This window comes from Empidonax traillii, unplaced genomic scaffold, assembly GCF_003031625.1.
Source record: "Empidonax traillii isolate 1590-97213 ecotype Southwest subspecies unplaced genomic scaffold, ASM303162v1 scaffold534:size827195, whole genome shotgun sequence".
Classification (NCBI taxonomy): Eukaryota; Metazoa; Chordata; class Aves; order Passeriformes; family Tyrannidae; genus Empidonax; species Empidonax traillii.
In genome coordinates this window covers 398,496-420,340 of record NW_020955727.1, presented here as the reverse complement: position 1 = coordinate 420,340, position 21,845 = coordinate 398,496, and the positions used below count along the sequence as shown (strand labels likewise).

The window sequence follows — 21,845 nt, the reverse complement described above, 5'->3', positions numbered from 1 at the left end:
TACTGCAGTACCATGCCTTGGGAGGCCTGAAGGAGCGAGGTTAAAGGCATGAGAGTGTCGGAGTGGTGCTGAACACACCCCTCACAATTCCTTAGGTTTGGTTTTCTCCACTTGTTTTAAATGCTTATGATTAAATAAGTCTCTTGTGAGACCCCACACTTTCTGAATCCTTTAAAAACCAGACCACTGCTGTGCTGGGGGCAGAGGGAACTAATTCCCAAAGGATCCTCCCTAATTCGAGGCTGCTGTACACGACACTGTGGCCTGTCAGTCTCTCCCCCGTGGGACCGTGCCGAGGGTTCATCTCCCACTGCCCGTTTTGAGCTGGAGCACCCCGTGCCCGTCCTGTCCCACCCTGTTCCAGGCCTGTCCCATCCCATCAAGCCCCAGCGCGTTCTGTCGCCAGGGGCAGGTCAGGGCTGCCCCAGCCCCCCAGGCTGGAGCCCCCCAGCCAGTTCAGGGTGCCCTACACGATGACGGTCTGCACCTCCAGCTCCCCCTCCTGCGCGGCGATGACGAACTCTCCCGCGTGCTCCATGATCTCGATGTCCTCGGACGCCACCATGGTCACCGTGGCCTCCTGCGCGGCGATGGCGCCGTCGGCGGCGAGGACGGCGCCGTCACCGATGGCCGAGGCCAAGGTCATGGCCACCTGCTCCGTCAGGCTCTCGGGCGTGGCGATGGTGATGGTGTCGGCGGCGTCCGCAGCGGCGCCCGCGCCCTCGGCCACGGTGACGTTCTGCACGATGATCTGGTGGCCCGAGCTGGCCTGGTTCACGATCTGCTGCACCACCTTCATGATGTGGCTGTCGACCTGCGGGGCGGCAGAGGCAGAGGCCGGGTGTGTTTACAGTTCGTGCTGGGGAAGCGCCTGGTGCCCACGGCACATCCGGCAGAATGAGCCACATCATGTTTCCAGGTCTGATGTGGAGTCAGAGAATCCCAGGATGGTTTGGGTTGGAAGGGAACTTGAAGACCATCCAGTCCCACCCCCTGCCATGGGCAGGGACACCTTCCACCAGCCCAGGTTGCTCCAAGCCCCGTCCAACCTGGCCTTGGACACTTCCAGGGATGGGGCAGCCACAGCTTCTCTGGGCAACCTGTGCCAGGGCCTGCCCACCCTCCCAGGGAAGGATTCCTTCCCAATATCCCATCCAGCTCTGCCCTCTGTTAGTGGGAAGCCATTCCCCCTTGTCCTGTCACTCCAGGCCCTTGTCCAAAGTCGTCCTCCAGCTCTCTTGGGTTTACTTAGCATGATTCAGCCACTAAAAGTGACTCATTTCATCTATGCCAAGGCCCCAAAATCACAGTTTGTGTGGCTGCTTTACCTCATGTCTGGTTCCCTCTATTATTTCAGTAGCTTCACTGGTCTCCATGTCTTCAGTAGAAGTCTTGAAAGACAAAATGAGAGGATTCCCTTTTTAAGTTGTTACAAAAAAATCCGTTGTTACCAAAATACAATTCACTCAGATCTTTTACACAAGTCTTTCTGTGTCCCCCCCATGATGCCGTAGCTACTCCAAGGAGACCTCCAGGACATTCCCTCCAAATCCCATTATCAGGAGCTACTTAAAATTAATGCAAAATGTTGACAAATAACTGGAAGAGAACCTCCTCTCTCAGCAAGATTTGGCCAAGCAGCAAATTTTTCTCCCATTGGAGAAAAACTATGGCAGCACTAAAGGAACTCAATAACTGAGCTCTGTTATCCTGCTTGGATAAGAACTGGCTCTGTGTCATGAAGGGGGAGAAAGTGAAACACATAATTCATTGCTTTTGGCAGGCTCTGTTAGAAACAACAGAGACTATTTGGGACAAAACAAGCTAAACAGAAATGGGAGAAGAGAACTGGGAAAGCTGAAGTGAGTTTGTGAGGCCATAAAATCTGGTGTGGTCAAAAGTTTCCCTCCTGCTGAGGCACTGTCAGTCTGCCCTCTGCTCTGCTTTTCCTGCCCCTGCCACACGCAGCACCTCAGGAGGGTGAGGAAAGCTCCAAGTGCTTTCCTTCCAAGGAAGGTTAATCCTACTGACTGCCAGGCTACACTGCAGAGGAGCAGCTGTTTGCCCCTCTCACCTCGATGATGTACTCCTGAGTGTCGGCCACCACCGAGGAGAACTCCACCAGCACCGTGTGCGGGTCCTCCGAGATCACCGTGGCCGCCAAGTTGTCGGCTGACTGGCTTTCCTCAGACACCATCACTTCTTCCACCTCCTTCATAGCAACGAGGCAGCCACCTGGAAAATTCCAGAAGTGCCAGAAAGGCATCACTTTCCATGTGATAGTACCTGGAAGGTGCTACACAACACCAACGAGGCCTCTCCACGGGGTGCCACGGACAAGTAACCAGTGTCACACAGGAGGCTCTCGGCACACCAGGACAGGCCAAGGAACAGCCTAGGAAAGCCCTGTGACACAAAGCAACTGAGCCTCAAGCAGAGCAGCTCCCCAGTATTTTTTTCCGAAAAATACACAGCTAAATTCAGAAGATAAACCCACCCAGGATTTCAAAAGCTGTCTGTGAAGAACCTACAGGAGGAGTCTGGGTATATTTTAAGTTGCTGTTCTTTTCTGCTGATGCATTTCAGTGTCTCCTAGGAAACTTCTTTTCCCCCTCAAGAAAAACTCATATTGTTCCTTGGAACCTAAATACACCATCAGCACTACCTGAAGGCGTCTGGAAATCCACGCTTAGGAGCAGCAGGTCCAGTGCAACTACTCCCATCAAACAAGATTATCTGTGAGAACTTCACTCAAGACATTTTCCTCACAGAACTCGCAGGTCCCTTCAGATACTGGAAGGCTGTTGGGAGCTCTCCACACAACCTTCTCCAGGCTGATGTGACCGTCTCCAGGCATCTCCTGATGCACAGAAACACACGGCCTCGGCCACAGGGCACACCCACCGTGAGGATCATTCCCTCTCAGCCAAAGAGCAGCTCGTCCAGAGCCAAGCCCAGCCCCCCTCCCCAGCCTGGGAGCTCACCTTTGGTGCGGAGGTGCCTGTTGAGCGTGCCGTGCTCGGCGAAGCCGCGCCCGCACTTGTAGCACTTGAAGGGCTTCTCGCCGGTGTGGTGGCGGATGTGGCGCACCAGGGAGCCCTTCTCCCGGAACCCCCGGCTGCAGAACTGGCACACGTACGGCTTGTCCTCCAGGTGCGTGCGGAAATGCACCTGCTGCGCGTTCTGCACACACGGGGAACAAGGGGAGGGCTCCTGAGGGGCACGGCGAACTCAGGGAGGAGGCACCTCAGCCTCCAGGGGGGATGCTCAATGTGGGGCAGCCACAGCTTCTCTGGGCACATGTAAGAGGCAGGTGGCACTTGCTCTCTCAGGAGCCAAGCCTCCTAAGCTCTCCCAAGCCCTGGCTCTGGGAAGGGCAGTGTGGGACGCACCTTTGTCTTGTAGCGCTTGCCGCACTTGGGGCAGGGGTAGGGCCGCTCGTCCGAGTGCACCCGCCGGTGCCCCTTCACGTGGGCGATGGTCTTGTAGAGCTTCCCGCACTCCCCACAGCGGAACCGCCGCTCGTTCACGTGCACCTCCTGGTGCTTCTTCAGCAGGTAGCCCTTGGTGAACTCTTTGCCACACTCCTCACACTTGAAAGGTTTGTACTCTAGAGACACAGAGAGAAAATGTGTGGTTGGTCCAGGACAACCAGCAGCAGCAAGGATGCACTACGGGCTGGAAGGGAATTCTGACCAAAAACTAACCCAGACAAGGAGAGGAACTGTATTTCCATCTGCATGTGTGGGCTTTCACAGAATCCCAGAATAGCTGGGGTTGGAAGGGACCTCTGGAGATCACCCAGGCCAACTCCTGCCCAGGCAGGGTCACCTGCAGCAGGTGACACAGGGACTGTCCAGGTGGGGCTGGAATGTCTCCAGAGAGGGAGACTCCACAACCCCCCTGGGTAGCTCTTCCAGTGCTCTGCCACCCTCCAGGGAGAGAAGTTTTCCTCCTGCTGAGGTGGAACTCGTGTTTTAGTTTGTGGCCATCGCTCCTCGTCCTGTCACGGGCACCACTGAGCAGAGTCTGGCACCATCCTCTGACCCCCCTTGGAGACATTTGTATGGATTGATGGGATCCCCTCTCAGCCTTCTCTCCTCCACACTAACCAGGCATTAACCATCCCATGAGAGATGCTCCAGACCCCAAATCCCCTTTGTGGCCTCCCCTGGACCCTCTCCAGCAGCTCCTTGTGTTTCTTGAACTTTATCTCATTCATACATGAACGTTGCTCAGAAGTGGCTCTGTAAGCCCTGGCACGTGTCAGACAAGCGCATCAGCACAACTTTACCTGTGTGACTTTTGACGTGTGTTTCCAGGGCAGCAGTTTCACTGAAGGCTTCGTTACAGTGAGGGCAGACGTACCGTTTGTACCCGTTGGTTCTTTCTGCAGGTGCCTGCTGGAGAGAAAAGGGTAAAGCTTCACGTTGTTTGCACTGGTGTGCAGTGTAAGGACTGCTACCCAAATTCACATTTAAATACTCCAGCTTCCACAAGAAAGAGATCTCTTGTTGTTGAGAGAGACTGCATTTAAATCACATGTGTAAAGTGTAACTACGAAGACTGACACAAAGCCCCAGAGACCAGAGAGACACCACAGGGGTGTGAGGCTGCCCACAACCAAATACAGGCAAGGAAGATTAAAAAATAATCTATGTATGGAATATAAACATACAGACTGTGCTTCTTCTAATTTAACACACTGTTCCCCACACGGCTCCTCTTCTACTTCCACCACTTCTAGTTCTGGAGCAGCTCCAGCAGGTTCATCCGGCTTCTGCACCTCCTCCACAGCAACTCTCTCGATCACAATTCCCGAATTCCTCATGGCCTGCCTCAGCAGATTCTCGCTGTTCACTTCCCCCTCACAGGGCAGCTCCTCGGGATGCGACTGCTGAAGGAACAAACAGGAAGTTTGGCACAGCAAATCCACAGTTTGCCCTTTCTTACAGCAACCCTGCTGTGACAGTCACACCCTGTGGGGTGTCTAATGCTGTGCTAGGGGGCTGAAAGATCAGCCAGGGAATATCTTGGGCCGGGGAGGAACACGAGGTGGATCTGTACTCTGAAAAGCCAAGGGATGACAAGCCTTTGATCCCACCACAGTCTGGTAGCGGGGAATGGTCAACAAAAACATCCCCTCATCCTCCACACCCTGTAACCTACACACACTGCTCAGCTCAGCAGCAGATGGGCCCAGGTCAGAGCACAGTGCCTGCCCACGTGGGAAAGAACCTAATTAACCACTCAGCTCCCACACTCAGATTTATTCTCGGCCCCCACAAAGATTTTGCTCATCAGGTGAAACATCCTTTGCACAAAACACATGAAGGGTGTTTAACAGAAACGATGCTCACGTCTGGGTCCAGGGGTTTTCCATCCACCACAGGAAGTTCCTGCATCTGGACGTGGACTTCATGGAGAACATTGCCCTTTGCATCTGTCACGAGGTGGATGACGGGGGAGGCCTCGATGGACTCGCTGGCTATCGATGGGACGGTGTCTGTGCTGGAGCTGCAGGAGCCTGAGGGGAAGCAGCACAGTGAGCCACAGGGGCAGCAGCCACCCCTCAGCTACACCCCTGGACCCTACAAAACATCAGCCTGAGAACAAGGAGGGCTTGTTAACCAGATTCTCACACATTCCTCAGTCAGTGCCTGGCCACAAGCACTTCGGGGTGATAGTTTTGCTCTATAAATGAATTACTTTTTCCTGTATAAAGAATATAAAGTGAATACCATAGAATTTACGGGGGTTTATTCATAAATGAGATCTGGGAATGGTTTGGGTGGGAAGAGACCTTAAAGATCATCCCATTCCACCCCCTGCCATGGGCAGGGACAACTTCCACTAGCCCAGGTTGCTCCAAGCCCCGTCCAACCTGGCCTTGGACACTTGCAGGGCTGGGGCGGCCACAGCTTCTCTGGGCAACCTGTGGCAGAAGGAATTTATATTCCAAGTGCAGGAAGGTTTGGCTTTATCAGACACAAGGCAGGTCACGACAGCATCACTGACCTGATGGCAGATCCTCTTTGTTGACAACTATTTCTTTGGTCATGTTGAAGCGTATTTTTTCGGTGCAAGGCGTCAGAGATTTAAGGTGCCGAGTCAAAGCTCCTGATTCTCGGAAGCTTTTCCCACATTTCTTGCATTTGTAAGGTCTTTCATCTGGAAATGACAAGACAACAACGTTATGCCCTGCCAGGATCAGCTCTGTGTCTCAGGCTGCTGGAAGAACACGTTCAGCTTCCTACAGCACAGGGGCTGTGCTTATCCCAGAACCTTCCCCTGCCTCCCAGCACCCCAGATACTGGGGAGCTCAATAGCCTCAGCTCAGCAGAAGGTGGAAAGCATAAGAAATTCCCCTGGAAGGCAAATGGATAACCACACACAGCTCCAGCAACGAGGAACTCTTATTTGCAGAGCCCTTACCGGTGTGGCGCCGGTGGTGTCGGATCAGAGACCCCTTTGTCCTAAAGGAAGTTCCACAGAGTTTGCACTCATAGTCCTTCCTGCTGCTGTGAGTGATCATGTGAGCTTTGAGGATGCTGGCCTAGAGAAGGAATTTCCTTTAAGAGATTTTTACAAACGCTTTCAGGGTTTTATATTTCAACTACAGAGAACAACGACGTTCCCTGTGAGAGCAGAACTCCCCTGTGGGAAGTGCAGCAGCCAGCAGAGAAGCTCACGCTCGTTCCTTTTGAGATCTCTTAGCTGACAACTCCCTCAGTAAGCCCCAGGAGCAGAGATGGTACTCACAGTTTTGAATGTCTTCTGGCACAGCCCGCACACGTATCGGCCCTCCTTGTTCACCTGCAGCTTCACCTTGAGCAGCTCGCTGGGAACCTCCTGCTCCTGCTCCTCGGGGCTGCCCTGCTCCTCGCCCACCTCCCCGTCCACGGGCCCCTCTGCGCTCTCAAACACATGGTCTCCTGCTACAATGACTTCTTTGATGTGCCCACTGCCTGGGAAAAGGGTGGGGAGACACTTGGGTTCTTTACAGGACAGAGCTTTACCCAACAAACAAGTCACAGTTCCAGCGTTTCGTGCAGAGAGGAGGGGAAAAGGCACTTTAAATGTGCAGCTCCAGCCTTTGCAACCACCCGGTTATTGCAGTGTGAGTATTAAAGGGGACACTCCTGGAACGGAGTTTTAAATCTAAATTGCATCAGCTTGTAAATCTGTGTTATTTGTTTGTATTAATTAAGCTGAAGGAAGTCAGATTTAGGTTTGATGTCAGGAGGAAACTCTTCCCTGTGAGGGTGGGGATGCCCTGGCACAGGTTGCCCAAAGAAGTTGTGACTGCCCCATCCCTGGGAGTGCCCAGGGCCAGGCTGGACGGGGCTTGGAGCAACCTGGGATAGTGGAAGGTGTCCCTGCCCATGGCAGGGGGTGGAATGGGATGATCTTGAAGGTCCCTTCCAACCCAACCCATTCTGGGATTGTATTCCCTGATCCTAAAGGAGATGGCAGAGCTGGCCTGGGGATGCCTCTCAGCTCTGAGGGAACAGCCAGTCCCAAATCCCAGTGCCACAGGGGTGTCACAGCCAACAACAACAACCCAACCCCACCAGAGGAGGACTCAGACGAGGGACCAGGTTCCAAACCCCTAGGGGGGCAAAGGCAGCCCCTCAGAGCTCACCGACGATGGCCGAGGCACTGCTGATCTCCTCTGCTATGGACGAGGCTTCAACGACAATGTGGGCGACAGTGATGGACTCCTCGACAGCAGGAACCCCCTGCTGGCACACGGACCGTCTCAGCAGGCAGGTTTTGCTTTCTTTACACACAGTTACCGCCCCTCCAGCCCCCCCCGGCCGCTGCATCCCAGTTCCGTGCGGCCCCGGCGCGGAGCAGCCGCTGTCACCTTTTGTCCTTCGTGGCCGAGGAGCGCGGGGAGCGCGTCGGGAGGGCGCTGGCAGCCCTTCTGCAGCTTGTGCTGCACGAACTCCTGCAGGGAGCTGAACTCGGCCTGGCAGCGCCCGCACCTGTGCACGTCATCCTCGTCTGCGGGGACAGCTCCGTCACACACAGCGGTGTCCCCCCCGCCCCGCATCCCCCCGCCCCCAGGCCGACACACCGACAGCCGCCGCTCTGCCCGGCCCGGGGGCTGCGAGCGGAGCGGGGCGGCCCGGGGGGGCCACACGGACCCCCCGCCCCGCTGGCAGCACCGGCGAGGCCGGGCGGGCCCTGGGGAAGCCGGGGCGGTGCGCGGGCCGTACCTTGCTCGGCGAAGGGCGGCGGGAGCCCGAGCAGCGCGGCGGGGCCCGCGGGGGCCGCGGCCCGGCCCGGCCCGGCCGGGGCTGCCGTAAGCGCCGCCGGCCCCGCGCCCGTTGCCATCGCGGCCCCCGTGTCGCAAGGCGCCGCAAGATGGCGGCTTTACGGCCCTGTCGTCATAACAACGGGACGGGGCTCGGCGGGGAACGCGCCCCGCCGCGCGGGGGTTCCGGGCGCCCCGTGGGCGGTGTTAGGGTACGGCGCCCGCGCGCCCTGCGGCGACCTCTGAGCGCCGTGAGCCGGCAGAACGGAGCCTGCCGAGTTACCGACGGGTCACCGGGGAGTCACCGGCGAGTTACCGAGGGTTACCCCGCTCGTTACCTCAGGAGCCTCACAGCGCCCGCCGGCACCGCGCGGCCCTGGCCAATGGCAGCGCGCGGGGGGCGGGCCCTCGGTGTGGGCACCCAATGGGAGCGCAGCGCGCAGGGACGGGAGGGCGGGGCGGCGGGGACCGGCTCCGGTGGGGGGCGTGGCCGCCGGCAGCGCTGGCCAATGGAGACGAGGCCCGTGCGGGGCGCGGCCAATGGGGAGGCCGGGGGGGCGGGCCCGGGGTCCGGCGCCGCCAACGGGCAGTGCGGGGCGCTCAGGGCGGTCATGGCGGGCGCGGCGGGGCCGCGGCGGTGCCGGCGGCTGGAGGGCGAGGCGGCGCGGGCCCTGCTCGCCAACGCCGACACGCTGCTCTTCGACTGCGATGGCGTCCTGTGGCGGGGAGAGGCGGCCATCAGCGGCGCGCCCGCCGCGCTGGGCCGGCTGGCGGCGGCGGGCAAGCGGCTGTGCTACGTGACCAACAACAGCGGGCGGACGCGCGCGGCCTACACCGAGAAGCTGCGGCGCCTCGGCTTCCCGCCCGCCGAGCCCCGCCACATCTTCGGCTCGGCCTTCTGCGCCGCCCGCTACCTGCGCCAGGCGCTGCCGCCCGGCGCCGCCGCCTACGTGCTGGGCGGGCCCGCGCTCGCCGCCGAGCTGGAGGCCGTGGGCATCCCGCACCTCGGGCCCGGGCCCGCCGCCCTGCCCGGCCCCGCGCCCGCCGACTGGGCGCAGGCGCCGCTCGACCCCACCGTGGGCGCGGTGCTCGTGGGCTTCGACGAGCACTTCAGCTACGCGAAGCTGTGCCAGGCGCTGCGGTACCTGCTGCGGAACCCCGACTGCCTGCTCGTCGGCACCAACCGCGACCACCGGCTGCCGCTCGAGGGCGGCGCCGCCATCCCCGGTGCGCCAGGAGGGGGGCGGAGGGGGTGGTCCCGGTCCCCCTGCTCTGCGGGACTCCATGCTTAGCCCTGAATCATCCCACCTCAGTGCTGTTGATAGAACAGGAAGTTGCACCTCAATATGAGGAAGAGCTGCTTTCCGTGAACGGTGGCAGAGTATTGGAACAGCTGCCCAGGGGGGTTGTGGAGTCTCCCTCTCTGGAGACATTCCAGCCCCACCTGGACAGTCCCTGTGTCACCTGCTGCAGGTGACCCTGCCTGGGCAGGGGTTGGCCTGGGTGATCTCCAGAGGTCCCTTCTAATCCCAGCTATCCTGGGATTCTGTGGGACAGCCCAGGTCTCCCAGAACCTGCACTTTGCCTCACAGCACCCCTGAAAGAGGGAGAGTCCGTGCTTAACCTTTACTCAGGGAATAGTGGATCGTTTTTTGACTCACTGTGGGACAAAAGTCCAGCCTCCCAAGAGGCGTCATGTGCCCCCGTGCTGGGGCTGGGCTGTCCCAGTGGCTGTAAAGCTGAGCTGTTGTGCTGTCCCAGTGGCTGTAAAGCTGAGCTGCTGTATCCCCAGGGTGGGTGTGGGTGCTGGGAGCCCTGTGCTGGCCCTGACCTGTTGCTGTGTCCCCAGGGACGGGCTGCCTGGTGAAGGCGGTGGAGACGGCGGCGCAGCGCGAGGCCTTCATCGTGGGCAAGCCCAACCGCTTCATGTTCGACTGCATGGCCAGCGAGTTCCCCGTGGACCCCGCCCGCACCATCATGGTGGGGGACCGGCTGGACACAGACATCCTGATGGGGAACAGCTGCGGGCTCACCACGCTGCTCACCCTCACCGGCGTCACCGCGCTCGGAGAGGTCCAGGCTCACCTGGACAGCGACTGCCCCGCCAGGCACAGCCTGGTGCCCGACTACTACGTCGACAGCATCGCCGACCTGCTCGACCTGCTGCCAGCCCCGGGCGAGTAACGGGGCAGCCCTGCCCCGGGGACAGCCCCCATGGCAGTAACCTCCTCACTAGGTACTCCTCGGAGTTAGCAACCCTTAGCTTCTCACCTCTCTGTCCTCTCGGTATGATTCTGTTTACATCTCACTCTCGAAATGCACTTTGGAACAAAGGGGGCATTGCAGTGGCCCCCAGGGCTGGGGGCTTGGGGCTGGTCTTAGTTATAAACAAATCTCTCCAATGTTAGTGACGCTCCACGGCACAGAGTCCTCAGGACTGGGCTGGGGGAGTAGAGCTGGTTGATGTGAGGAGAAGGGCTGTGTTCTGGCCAGGCTGGGCTGGGGCTCAGCCTGGTTTGTTCAGGGAAATGACTCTCGGCATGTGCAGGAGCTGTGGTTGTGTTTGGAAACACTTGTGGAGCTGGTGTTTGCCCTGGAGACGATTCTTTTTTCCCCTGGGGCCCTGTTCAGGGGTGTTCCGGGGCATCGAGTCACAGAAACTAATTCATCTCCTTCATTTGACCTCTGCAGATTGCACCTGTGACACAGATAGGGGTGATCCCACACGAATCCAAACCGTGGCTGCTGCACACTGTGTCTGTCCGGGGTCAGGTGTGTGTACAGCACATACACACAGGCACTCCCTGAGCCCAAGGACAGAGCAGAATATATTTAAATTATAAATTTAAGCAGAGTCTATGATAATATATCTTGCTTCCCAGGAGGGAGGATGAGAGGAATGTACTTACTGGTGACAGTAGCTGTAATTCTCCTGCATGCAGAGTCTGTAGCCACACAGGACTGTCCTCCACTCCTGCTGCTTCCCAGGAATACCCAGATCGATCCGTACCGAGTTCTGTGCTTCCCTCAGCATCAACACAGCCGCTTGCTTTGGCTTTATATGCAGACCCCCAGGTCCTGCTCAGTCCCTGGATGGGTGTGGGGCCCAGGGCAGCTCTCCCCAGGGGCTCCTGTGTGTGGCAATGGTACGTGCTTCCTTCCCACCCCGAGGTTCCCTCCTTCCAGGGGGGTCGGGCGTGCTGGGGCTGTGAGGAGGGCTGGCTTGCTCAGGGATGATTTCAGTTTGGTCTCCAGGTGGGGTGGGTGGCGAAGGGCTCAGCCATGGGGTGAGATTCTGTGCTGGCTGAACCCACTGTGAAAGCTTTTGCGTTATAGAATTAATTGAAGATTATATATGCAAATAACATGCTTCTATTGCATAGATTCCGGTATCTACAGTTCAATTTCAGCACTGGTTTTCCTTCCTGTCGTGCTGTCCAGCTGTGGCAGTGCTGATGCCATTTCCTGCTTGGTAACTTGTCACCTTGTTTGTACAGCAATAACTCTGTGGTCCAGAGGGTCTCGGGCTTCCCAGAGTGCTGGCTGATCCTTTCAAAGGCTGTTTGTTTGTAATGTGGGGTTGTGCCAGGAACTGTGGATAATCTCTTCCTGCTCCTGTCTCAGCTGGAAGGACTGTGTGGAGTCACCCAGGCAGAACCTGCCCTTGATGTGGGTAACGTGGAAATGGACATGATGGATTCACCACAGGTCGTGTCCGATGGAACCGTGTGTCTTTGGATTCAGTCCCTGGAGCTGGTGCTTTCAGTGTCAGGATGTGTCAGGAGAGGTCCAGCCTCTCTCGGGCAACTCTGCCCTGCCGAGGGCTCTCTCTGGCCGAGGGAGCCGTTGCCTGGACTCAGGGATGCTGGAAGGTGCTGGTGGTGGTGTCAGTCGTGCTTCAGAACTCTCTACCGACTTCCAAACGGTTTTTAATCCTCTACTTGAATTCCCATTAAACTCTCAAACCTGCTCTCCCTGTATTGTCTCATTTTGTGGTCTCGTCTCCACGAGCTTTGGTGCAGCTGTGCGGTGGGAACCCTGGGAGTTAGGGATGCACTTTGGAAGGGAGCCTAAAGATTCCTTCCCAGTCTCCCATCCAACCCTGCCCTCTGGCAGTGGGAAGCCATTCCGCCCTGTCCTATCGCTCCAGGCCCTTGTCCAAAGTCTCCCTCCAGCTTTGTTGTGGGCTCTCTTCAGCCAGTTTGGTCAGCCCTGGGTCATGCTTGGTATGAATGTCCCAAAGCTGCATTTTCCCTGGGTAGACACCACCTGAAGGAATGCTGAGCTTTTCCTTGTCTCCACACCTTGGCTGGCAGGTCTTAGCTGAGAGCTCCTGGACTGCTCAGGATCTGTTGATCTGGGAATGCCGTTCCCTGGGGTGTTTCCCAGGGCAGGACAGGGGTGGCAGCGCAGGTGGTGACAGTGACATCGTGCCAGGGCCCCGTCTGCAGGCGGGCAGGGCTGTCTGTGAGCCAGGGCTCGCAGGACAGGGCACCAGCCTTGGCAGAGCACAAAGTGCTGCTGGGATGTGGAAGCAGCCGCTGCCAAGGGCAGGCTGCCACTGTCCCCTGCCATTCGATCCCTCAATGAGCCCCACCTGGGCCCTGCCAGCCCCGGGGCCACACAAAGCCCCGATTGTGGCTCCCGCTGCAGGGCCGAGCCAGGCACTGACAGCAGCTCCGGGCACACCTGCAGCTCCCGTGGAGCCCCTCGGCCGCAGGGATGGGTATTTATGTCTGCTGGATGCACGTTCAGGTTTCCCAGGTGTGCCTGGAGCAGGGATCATGCCCAGTCTGTGCGTGGGCAGGAGGCAGAGCGGCAGCAGCCAGGTCCTCGCCTGAAGAGGAGGATGGAGGGTGGGGACGGCGCCGGCCCTGCTGCCCCTGCAGTGAGTATCCCTGTTCCCAGCAAATCCCGGGAAAAGGCTGGCTCTGTCCTTCCTCTGGGGCTTGACTTTGGACAAGGGTGTGACCAGACAACTGGGAATGGCTTCCCGTTGCCAGAGGGCAGGGTTAGATGGGATGTCAGGAATAAATCCTTCCTGTGAGGGTGGGCAGGCCCTGGCACAGGTTGCCCAGAGAAGCTGTGGCCGCCCCAGCCCTGGAAGCGTCCAAGGCCAGATTGGATGGGGCTTGGAGCAACCTGGGCTGGTGGAAGGTGTCCCTGCCCATGGCAGAGGAGGTGGAACTGGTGGGTTTTAAGGTCCCTTCCAACCCAAACCATTCCAGGATTCCATGATTCTGTCACAGACAGAGCCCCTGCTCTGTGCTTGCCTGATTCTGCTCTGAGGTGGCTGAGATCCCACCATTCCTCTGGATCCTGGTAAGGTTTTGCTCATCCTCAGCATCCCCAGTTCAGCTCCTGTAAGGCAGCTGGGTTGGTTGGAACTTTGAGGGGTTAAACCTGTCGGGTAACAGGTCAGAGTGCCAAGGAAGCCTGGCCTGAGGCTGCTGAGGGGATGAGTGGGAGCCGAGAGCTGCCGAGGGCTGGGAGCTGCTGGATTGCTCTGTATGCACCTTTCCCACCTGAGGGAATTCCATTAGCTATGGAAAACCTGCCAGTTACTGCAGGGCTGGGGCTCTGCTCTGTTTGAATTAACAGGATTTCAGTTGTGTGCAGTTTTAACTAACTGCTTTTCTGAGGGAATAATCTGGAAGTTCCCCATTTGCAGCTAAGATCTGTAACTGCCCCAAAGCTGGATGAGCTTGTGCAGCTGGAGCACATCTAACCCTCAGTTCTTCAGAGAACTGGGGAACAGGTTAATTTTTTAAGTGTGGCTTGTGTTTGAGATTATCGAAAGCACATTTTCTGCTTTGCAAAAATCCCGTTATGTACCGTGAAGTTAAATTTAATTGCCTTAACATGAGAATTAATGTAAATTAATAGAGCCAAGAGAAGTGTTCACAGGACTGCTGAGCCCTTTTTCTTGGTCCCATGGAGAACAGCTTAGGAAGAATATCCAACACAACCAAACACAGGGAGGGGCATGGAAGCAGGATCACATCCACATGGGGTCTGATTCCAGTGCTGAGGGCTCCTCTGGGGACTTCTGCTGTAAACCAAAATAATTTAATTTGTTGTTCCCTGTGTGTGGAAGGAAAGCTGCTGCTCCAGCCCTGCCCTGGGGGCGTTGCAGCTTCTCTGGCTGTGGCAGTGCTGGTTAGTGGGATGTGGGATCTGGAATTCCAGCACTGTGGGATGAAAGCTCCGTTATTCCAGGTGCTGTGATGGTTTGGCTGTTCTGCACTGTAACCAGTTTGCACAAATATTTGTGTCATGAGCAGGAAGCACGTTTGATGATGAAGAATTGGCAGAAGGGTCAATTTTAACTCCTGTTCCTCCTTCCTTTGCCCGGTTCCCAGGACGGGAGGGCCACAGCACGACTCCCAGCTCCCTCCAGGACCTTCTGGATCAGCCTGTCCATTGCCTTGTTATTTTTTGCAGTTGTTGGCATCAGCATGGGGGTTCTCAGCTTGTCCCCCAGCTCTGCCCAGGTAAGGGATCCCGATCCAGCAGGAAGCCCCTCCTGCCCACAGCCCCAGGTTGTGTGGGCAGCAGTTCCCAGCAGGGAGAGATCAGGGCTGGGTTTGGCTGGATCCCACCCTGGAGGAGGCAGGAAGGTGCCAGCAGGCTGCAGGCAGGGCTGTGGCAGTGGCTGGGAGTCCCCTGGCCCTTTCCTGCAGCACCTTTGGTGCCTTTGGCTGGAGGGCATCGGTGCCTCTCCCCAGCCCTGCATGATGGAGAGCAGATCATCCTTCCTGTGAGTCAGGGCTTCCTTCTCTCCGTTCCTAAATCCTCCAGGCAAACAGCAGGGGCCAGCACAGGGTGCAGGGGGGGATGTTGGTGGGAGATGCTGGCACGAGCAGCTGCCGGTGGGTGCTGCCTTCCCGCTCCTTGTGCCCAGGCTGGCTCCCAGCCCGCCCGACTGACGCTGCAGGGCCAGCAGGACCCCCTGAGGAACCAGACAGCCTTGGTGGACAAGTCCAGGAGCACTGTCACCTACTACGTCACCTCGCAGAGCAACCTCAGCGCCGTGGTGCTGTACGACGGCAGCAACGTGAGTGCTGGGGCTGGGGGAGCGCTCAGAGCAGCCCGGGCTGCTGGGGCGGGAGCACGAGGTGTAGGCCTGGAAGAACAACCAACAGCTCCTGCTTGGTGCCTTTCTCTGCACCTTCAGTCAGGGAAGACAATGCAAGGGAGAGGAGGAATGTCCGTTTTTGGGCCTCCTCAGCCGTGGGTGCGTGTCCTGCCCGCTCTGAGGGCTGTCTGTCTGGCAGGGCTACGTGTGCTACAAGCCCGTGGAGCAGAGCACCTGCTACCTGAGGAGGATGGACCCCTGGGACCTGCAGACCCTGCAGGCAGCTCTCAACATGTCTGAGCAGAGGGTGAGCACTGCTGTGGCCACGGTGGGGGGCAGCTGTGGGGATGGGGGCACAGACTGGGCTTTGCACGGGGTCTTGGCTCACTGAAAGCCCTCCTGTGGGGATTTGCAGTGGTGACTCCCCAGCACCAGCACGCCAGGCAGGGCTGGAGGAGGGCAAGGGCTCTCCCAGCCCGGGGGAGCAGAGGCAGCCCCCTCTTCTGTGCCGTTCCTGCTGGGGGGATCCTCGGGAGGATTTAACAGGGATGTTTCTTTCAGGCCGAGCAGCTGCTCCGTCACAACAACCACACCAAATACTACCGCGAGTTCCTGGGCATCGTGGCGGGGGAGCAGGTGGAGCCCGAGGGCCTGGGGGAGGCTGTGCAGAGCCTGTGTGAGCACACAGCCATCTTCTGGGTGCGCAGAGGGCAGGGTAAGTGGGGCAGTCCCCTTGGCAGGGGAGGCACAAGCTTTTCTCGCGCTCTAAGAGGATCAGGCTCTGCCGCACAAAAGCTGATGCATCCCAGGACAGGCTGCCAAGGCCCAGGACAGGGACAGGTGACCTCTAGTGCAAAATCAAACCATTGTTCACCATCCCCCTGTGCTGGCTCGTACCCACACCCTGCCCTGGCAGCTCTGAGCCCCCACCCCGGGCAGCACAGCCCGACTGCAGAGCACAGCCACACACAGAGCTGTCCCCTGGGACACTGCTGCCTTAATCCTTGTCACCTCCATCCTCACACGAGCAGCCTGCTGAGCTGTCAGTCAGCCCCAGCTTTAATGAGGAAGGTCGCTCCCTGAGGCTTTCCACTTGCTCACCTCCCCAGGGACTCGTGGCTGCAGCATCAAAGCGTTCCTCTCACCCGCTCCTGTCCTTGCTCGTTGGCAGGTCCTGGGAAGCAGCGGCTGATCTACCTGTGCATTGACATCTGCTTTCCAAGCAACATCTGTGTCTCTATCTGCTTCTATTACCTCCCTGAGTAAGTGCTGAGCCGTGGACACCCTCTTGCTGCCCTACATACTTGAACTGGATTCCTGAAAAGCCTCCCATTTCCACAAGGAAGGCAACACCCACAGCATCCCCAGAGCCTCCTGCTGATTTCACGCTGCACCTCGGGAGGCTTTAGAGAAACAGGAGGCCTCTGCTCAGCACTGGCAGCACAGACAGTCCCTGCAGCTCTGCCCTAGGGCTGCCACATCCATAGGAATTAGGAGCCCCAGGCCTAGAGGAATCCCAGGGAGCAGCTGGTGTTCTGGGGCTCCGAGCCCTGTCCAGCACAAAGGTGGTTACATTTGCTGGGGTTGGCTTCAGAAGAGCAGCTCTCCAAGTCACTTTGTGAAACATTTTGAATAAAGGGATTGCAACCAAGACAAGAGCTGCCTTTCCTCTTTGCTCAGTCTCTTCCGTCGCTTAGAAAGTCTCATTTTTATTTTTCTCCCACTTTGGGGTACAAGAACATACCAAGCTGTCAGCAGCTGATGCCACAGGCATTCCTCCAGCTCAACTGCACCCGTCTCCCTGCAGTGGGATCATGGCCCCTGTCCCGTTCCCTCCCTTGGAGATCACACACGTTTCAGCAGTGTCCTGCTCAGAGCTGAAGCCTGGTCTCACCCCAGGCAGCTGCAGCTGCTTCTGCCAGGGCCCAAGCCCTCTCCATCGGGAAGGGGACGGGCACAGTGCATGTCCTGGCTCTGGAGAGAGTCCTTGTCACTGCAAGGCAAGGGGAAACACACAGAGCTCCTCTCCTTCCCACACGTGCCCGTTATCCCAACACGCTGTCGTTGAAGGCGAGGCAGACCACGGCCTTCTGGTGGCCACTGTACTCCCTCTTGATCTCTCCTGTCTCCACACACCAAAGTCTGGCCAGGTTATCAGAGGAGGCTGAAACAAAGAGTGAAAAAGGGAGTGGGATGTAAGGCATTACATTATAAACTTCTTCTTTTATTATTATTATTACTATTATTAGAAATAGTTTCCTCTTGCTTCACTCACCACCATCCTTAGGGCTGGTGATGACCAGCAAGGCAGAGCAGCTCAGTGCATTTCTGTATTAACTGGGATTTTAATAAAGAGCAGGGACTGTGGAAATTACCACAGGTTTGTTTTGAAGGGACAACCACGCTGCACACTGCGAGCAGCACTGATCCCAGGTGAGACCAACTGCCCACCTGGAGACCCCCTCTCTGGTTTGCTCAGGTGTCCATTGCAGCACAGGCAGAACGTGCTGGGGGTGTGAGCCTGGGTGCTCCCACCTGTGCCCAGGTGTGGCAATGCCCCAGCCACGGGAACTGGTCAGCCCTGTGCCGGTGCAGGCCCAGGTGCCTCACCTGTGACGATGTACTGGGAGTCCCCAGAGAAGGCACAGTCCCACATCCAGCCCCGAGATGTCTCCCCGGGGTTGTTGCTCTTAATGCTCAGCTCTGTCATCAGAGAGAAGTTTGAAGTCCTCCAGATCTTGCACGTCTGATCTGCAGAACAGGTAGCCAAGAGCCTGCAAGGAGGAGCCATGTGAGGGTGACCTTGTCGGTCACGCTGTCCACCTACAGGCCTCTGGTCACCACGGGCCTGGCCAGTGATGGCCTGGAGACCTGCTTTCACTGCACTCACTCACATCTCCTTACACCTGTACTGTCTGATTTATGAGATTCCAGCTGAACAGACTCCATCAAGGAGCTCACACTGCTCCTGGAGATCAGCAGTGGGATCCCAGCTGCAGGAACAGCTCAGGGAGCACGAGTGGGACGCCACTGAGAGCAACCCTGTGGTGACACATCCCCTGCCCCCTCCCTGGGGCCCTGCAGCCTGGAGCCAGCATCAGCCACGGCTGGGGGCACAGCTGGGGGTACAGCTGAGCTCTGCCTGCCCGGGAAGGCCGCGTTTCCCAGGGGAGGGAGGAGAGGGCTGCCCACACGCACGTGGAGTCGGGGCTGAACTTGCACTGCAGGGCGTAGCGATTGTGCGCCGGGATCTTGGTCTTGGGGATCAGCTGCGTCACCTCCTCGCCGATGCCGCCCGTCAGGTTCCACACGTAGCAGTTTCCCTGTGGAGAGACAATGGGATCTGTGCTCCTCACCCCAGCCTGGATGTCCCCGTCCCACGGCCGGTCCCCGAGCTCACCGAGCTGTTCACAGCCGCCATGTAACTGGCATCGGGGTCGATGTGCACCGAGTTCACCGACACCTCGGGCTCCGGGATGAGCTGCTCGTTGTGGTCAGTCTTCAGGTCCCAGATGTGGATGGCACCGCTCTGGTCGCCCACGATCAGCTCTGCCTGCAAGGGAACAGCCCCCCGTGAGCAGCAGCTCACCCTGAGCTGACACCCTGATGGAGCCAGTGCAGCAGCATGGGGAGCCCTGCTCTGCTTTCAAGCACCAGGGTCCTGTTCTGCCTCCTTCCTCCCCAGCACAGGGCTGTTCCACACATTGGCTGCACGAAAAGCAAGCCAAGTCCTGACTCCTGTCACACTCTGCAAAAGGCTGTTTCCCTTCCCAGAAGTGCCTGTTAATTTTCTAAACCCCAGAGCAGCTGCCTGAATTCCAGAGCTGTTGCACACCTACAGCTCCCAACAAAATCCACAGGAGCCAAGTGATTTTCAGCACATCTGAGAGGAAGTATTTAGATGCAGCTTGGCCAGCGAACAACTGAAGCACTCAAGAGCACACAGATACCTGAAAAACACAACCTGGAGTGGTTTTTTCTCTCTCTCCCGCCTTCTCAGGGGAAGGACAAGAGCCAGCTGAAGGGCAGAGTCCTGGCTCTGATCCCATGCTCAGGGCAGAAGACAATGCTGGCACCTCTCCACTCAAACAGGGCTTTATCGACGGCCCTGCGCTGCCCACAACTCCAGTACTATCCCTAGAGGAGATCAGGTCATCAGGCACAGCTAATCCTGGACCTGGGAGCACAAACACCACTGATATATTCACCTGACTGCACAGAAGCCTTTTCTGGGCACCTCAATCCTCAGGCCCTCTTGGCAGGTGTAAAGTGCAATTCCTGAAGCCATCACGGTTTAGCCAGGCCATGAGGAATCTCTGGCATACCTGGAGCAGCATCTCTGCAGAGGGAATTGCAGAGCCATGGACCTACCTGAAGAAATGCTGCCACCTTTGGACTAATTAACCACATCCTGCTCACAAACCAACACTGCACCTCAGCAGCATTTTGGTCAGTGATCATTTTCCATCTAAGACCTACGGGAAGCAATATTTGTTTTAACATATTCTCACAGCACTGACACTTTCCCACATTTGGGAGCATTTGGGTAAAGTCTGGTGCAAATAACTCAAAATCTGGTCTGAAATTCCTGATTTGCAAAATTAATCCTTTGCCAAATGAAATGCAAAGGAACACTTCATTACTCAGCATTTTACACGGGTCTGCACTGCCCTGTCTGCAAGCAAAACCCCAGCCCTGCAGCCCAGCACAGTCATTAGCGCTGCAATGATCCCTATTGATTTCCCTGCTAATGCACCACGTTCCCTTCAGCCTCGTTCCAAGCCCCAGCCCTTCCTCTGCTCAGCAACTTCAACAACTGCTGAACCCACTGGTGAAACTCAACCAAAGGTGATGGCAATCGTGGCTGTGGGCCCTGAGATGCTTTTTCTTGCCAGTAGTGCCACCTAAAGCTCCTGGCACCAGCAGCTTGGCCAGGGAGGGGGCAGATGGGGGGTGAGAAGGAGGCTGCTGCCTGTCCTGCAATGCCACCAAGAGCCCATGGGTCTGTGCCACCAGGAAGGTCACCCACCCCAGACACCCTCCCAAAATCTTCTGCTGGGATACAACTCTGCAGCCCCACAGAATTACCCAGGAGCCACTTGTCCAGAGGAACTGTGGCTACTCCATCCTTGGAAGTGTCCAAGGTCAGGTAGGACATGGCTTGGAGCAACCTGGGCTGGTGGAAGGTGTCCATGGCAGGGAGTTGGACAAGATGAGCTTGAAGATCCCTTCCACAGGCTTCTGTGTGCTGGAGCCCACGGAAGGAGCCAGTTTGCTCACCTGGTTGGGGTGCAGGCAGACACAGTTGATGGGAGCGTTCACCTGGAAAATGCGCTGGCACTGGAGGTTCCGGGACCTGTGACAGACAGTGAGGAAGGGGCGTGTTTGGGAGCCTGGGATCAGCCCCACAGCCCCAGGGCACTGCTGGACCAGGGGACACCCCTGCCCACCTGAGGTCCCAGATGCGGGCCATGCAGTCCTCGCCGCCCGTGTACATCCAGCGCCCGTCCTCGTGGAACCCCACCGACGTGATGTTCTTGCTCACGCCGTCGTAGTTGATGACGGGGTTGGGGTTGTTGGAGTTGAGGTCGTACATGCGGATGTGCTGGTACCCTGCGTGCACCGGGCAGGGGGTGGGCGCCGTCCCCGCGCCCGGTGTGCCCGGTGTGCCCGGTGTGCCCGGTGCGCCCGGCGGGACGGGGGTGCTCACCTGCGGCTGCGATCATGCTCCGGTCCGGCGTGATCTCCAGGGCGTTCACCTGCTGCGGGCGCCGTTAAGGTCGGTACGGAGCACCCTCCGGGCCCGCCCCGCGGCGCCCCGAGCCCCGGGAAGGATACGGAGTCCTGGTGCTGCACCGTGCGGGTGCAGATGCCGCTGTGCGCCTGCCAGAACCGCACCGTGTGGTCGTAGCCGGCCGTGGCCAGGATGACGGGGTCGCTGCCCACCGTGCCCTGCGCCGCGTTCATGGTGTCCCTCACACGGGGGGGGGGGGTGTCCCTCACACAGGGGGGGGGTGTCCCGCACACCAGGGATGTCCCTCCCACTGGGGCTCCCCCCGCTCCCCTCCCTGTCCGCCTCCGCTCCCCCTTCCCCTTCCCGGTGCTCCCTCCCGGTACTCCCGGTGCTCCCGGTGCTCGCTCCCGGCTCTGCGCATGCGCCCGGAACAGGCCCGAGCCGCCCCCGGCGGGAACGCGCATGAGCGGCAGCGGCGCGGCGGGACGTACCATGGCTGGGGAGGAGGGGGGGGGCGTGAGGTGAGACCACGGAGCAGCACGGGGGGGGGGGGGGGGGGGGGGGGGGGGGGGGGGGGGGGGGGGGGGGGGGGGGGGGGGGGGGGAAAGGCCCGGGGCCCGGGGGGGGGGGGGGGGTGGGGGGGGAGGGGGAAGGGGGGGGGGGATATGGGGTGTGGGATGGGGGATATGGGATATGTGATGTGGGATAAGGGAGATGGGACACGCACCGGGAACCGGGTACACACGGGGCATGGGACACACCGGACATGG

At 58.4% G+C, this 21,845-nt stretch overlaps 4 protein-coding genes across 6 annotated transcripts in view; 2 read left to right on the top strand and 2 right to left on the bottom strand.

The window, feature by feature from the left end:
* Window positions 1-392: 392 nt before the first annotated feature.
* Window positions 393-8,876, bottom strand: E4F1 (E4F transcription factor 1). The gene is made up of 15 exons (XM_027897252.1): window positions 8,602-8,876; window positions 8,226-8,380; window positions 7,871-8,010; window positions 7,646-7,742; window positions 6,763-6,968; window positions 6,436-6,556; window positions 6,019-6,171; window positions 5,361-5,527; window positions 4,679-4,897; window positions 4,295-4,400; window positions 3,393-3,610; window positions 2,985-3,183; window positions 2,075-2,235; window positions 1,329-1,391; window positions 393-814 (listed from the first exon to the last, which is right to left on the bottom strand). The coding sequence occupies exons 1-15, from the start codon at window positions 8,874-8,876 to the stop codon at window positions 467-469; spliced, it is 2,628 nt and encodes an 875-aa protein (XP_027753053.1). The 3' UTR covers window positions 393-466.
* Window positions 8,864-12,241, top strand: PGP (phosphoglycolate phosphatase). The gene is made up of 2 exons (XM_027897271.1): window positions 8,864-9,490; window positions 10,113-12,241. The coding sequence occupies exons 1-2, from the start codon at window positions 8,875-8,877 to the stop codon at window positions 10,445-10,447; spliced, it is 951 nt and encodes a 316-aa protein (XP_027753072.1). The 5' UTR covers window positions 8,864-8,874; the 3' UTR covers window positions 10,448-12,241.
* A 1,213-nt stretch (window positions 12,242-13,454) lies between these two features.
* On the top strand, window positions 13,455-16,974 carry BRICD5 (BRICHOS domain containing 5). Of its 2 annotated transcripts, XM_027897265.1 has the most exons (6): window positions 13,455-13,585; window positions 14,626-14,757; window positions 15,168-15,320; window positions 15,541-15,648; window positions 15,903-16,056; window positions 16,513-16,974. In XM_027897265.1, the coding sequence occupies exons 2-6, from the start codon at window positions 14,722-14,724 to the stop codon at window positions 16,605-16,607; spliced, it is 546 nt and encodes a 181-aa protein (XP_027753066.1). In that variant the 5' UTR covers window positions 13,455-13,585; window positions 14,626-14,721; the 3' UTR covers window positions 16,608-16,974. The 2 variants fall into 2 exon arrangements, with proteins under 2 accessions (XP_027753066.1, XP_027753065.1); XM_027897264.1 differs by lacking the exon at window positions 13,455-13,585 and having other exon boundaries at window positions 14,000-14,757.
* A 27-nt stretch (window positions 16,975-17,001) lies between these two features.
* The window catches only part of MLST8 (MTOR associated protein, LST8 homolog), an 8,712-nt gene continuing 3,868 nt past the window's right edge, over window positions 17,002-21,845 (bottom strand). The window contains exons 2-9 of one of the 2 annotated variants that reach the window (XM_027897262.1): window positions 21,180-21,312; window positions 21,052-21,103; window positions 20,792-20,954; window positions 20,622-20,697; window positions 18,742-18,894; window positions 18,540-18,664; window positions 17,952-18,115; window positions 17,002-17,505 (exon numbers count right to left, since the gene is read on the bottom strand). In XM_027897262.1, coding sequence (XP_027753063.1) covers window positions 17,387-17,505; window positions 17,952-18,115; window positions 18,540-18,664; window positions 18,742-18,894; window positions 20,622-20,697; window positions 20,792-20,954; window positions 21,052-21,103; window positions 21,180-21,308 — 981 coding nt within the window. In that variant the 5' untranslated portion in view covers window positions 21,309-21,312 and the 3' untranslated portion in view covers window positions 17,002-17,386. Of the gene's footprint in view, window positions 17,506-17,951; window positions 18,116-18,539; window positions 18,665-18,741; window positions 18,895-19,291; window positions 19,479-19,549; window positions 19,645-20,621; window positions 20,698-20,791; window positions 20,955-21,051; window positions 21,104-21,179; window positions 21,313-21,845 lie in introns of those variants that run through there. The other variant, XM_027897263.1, reaches the window with a different exon arrangement.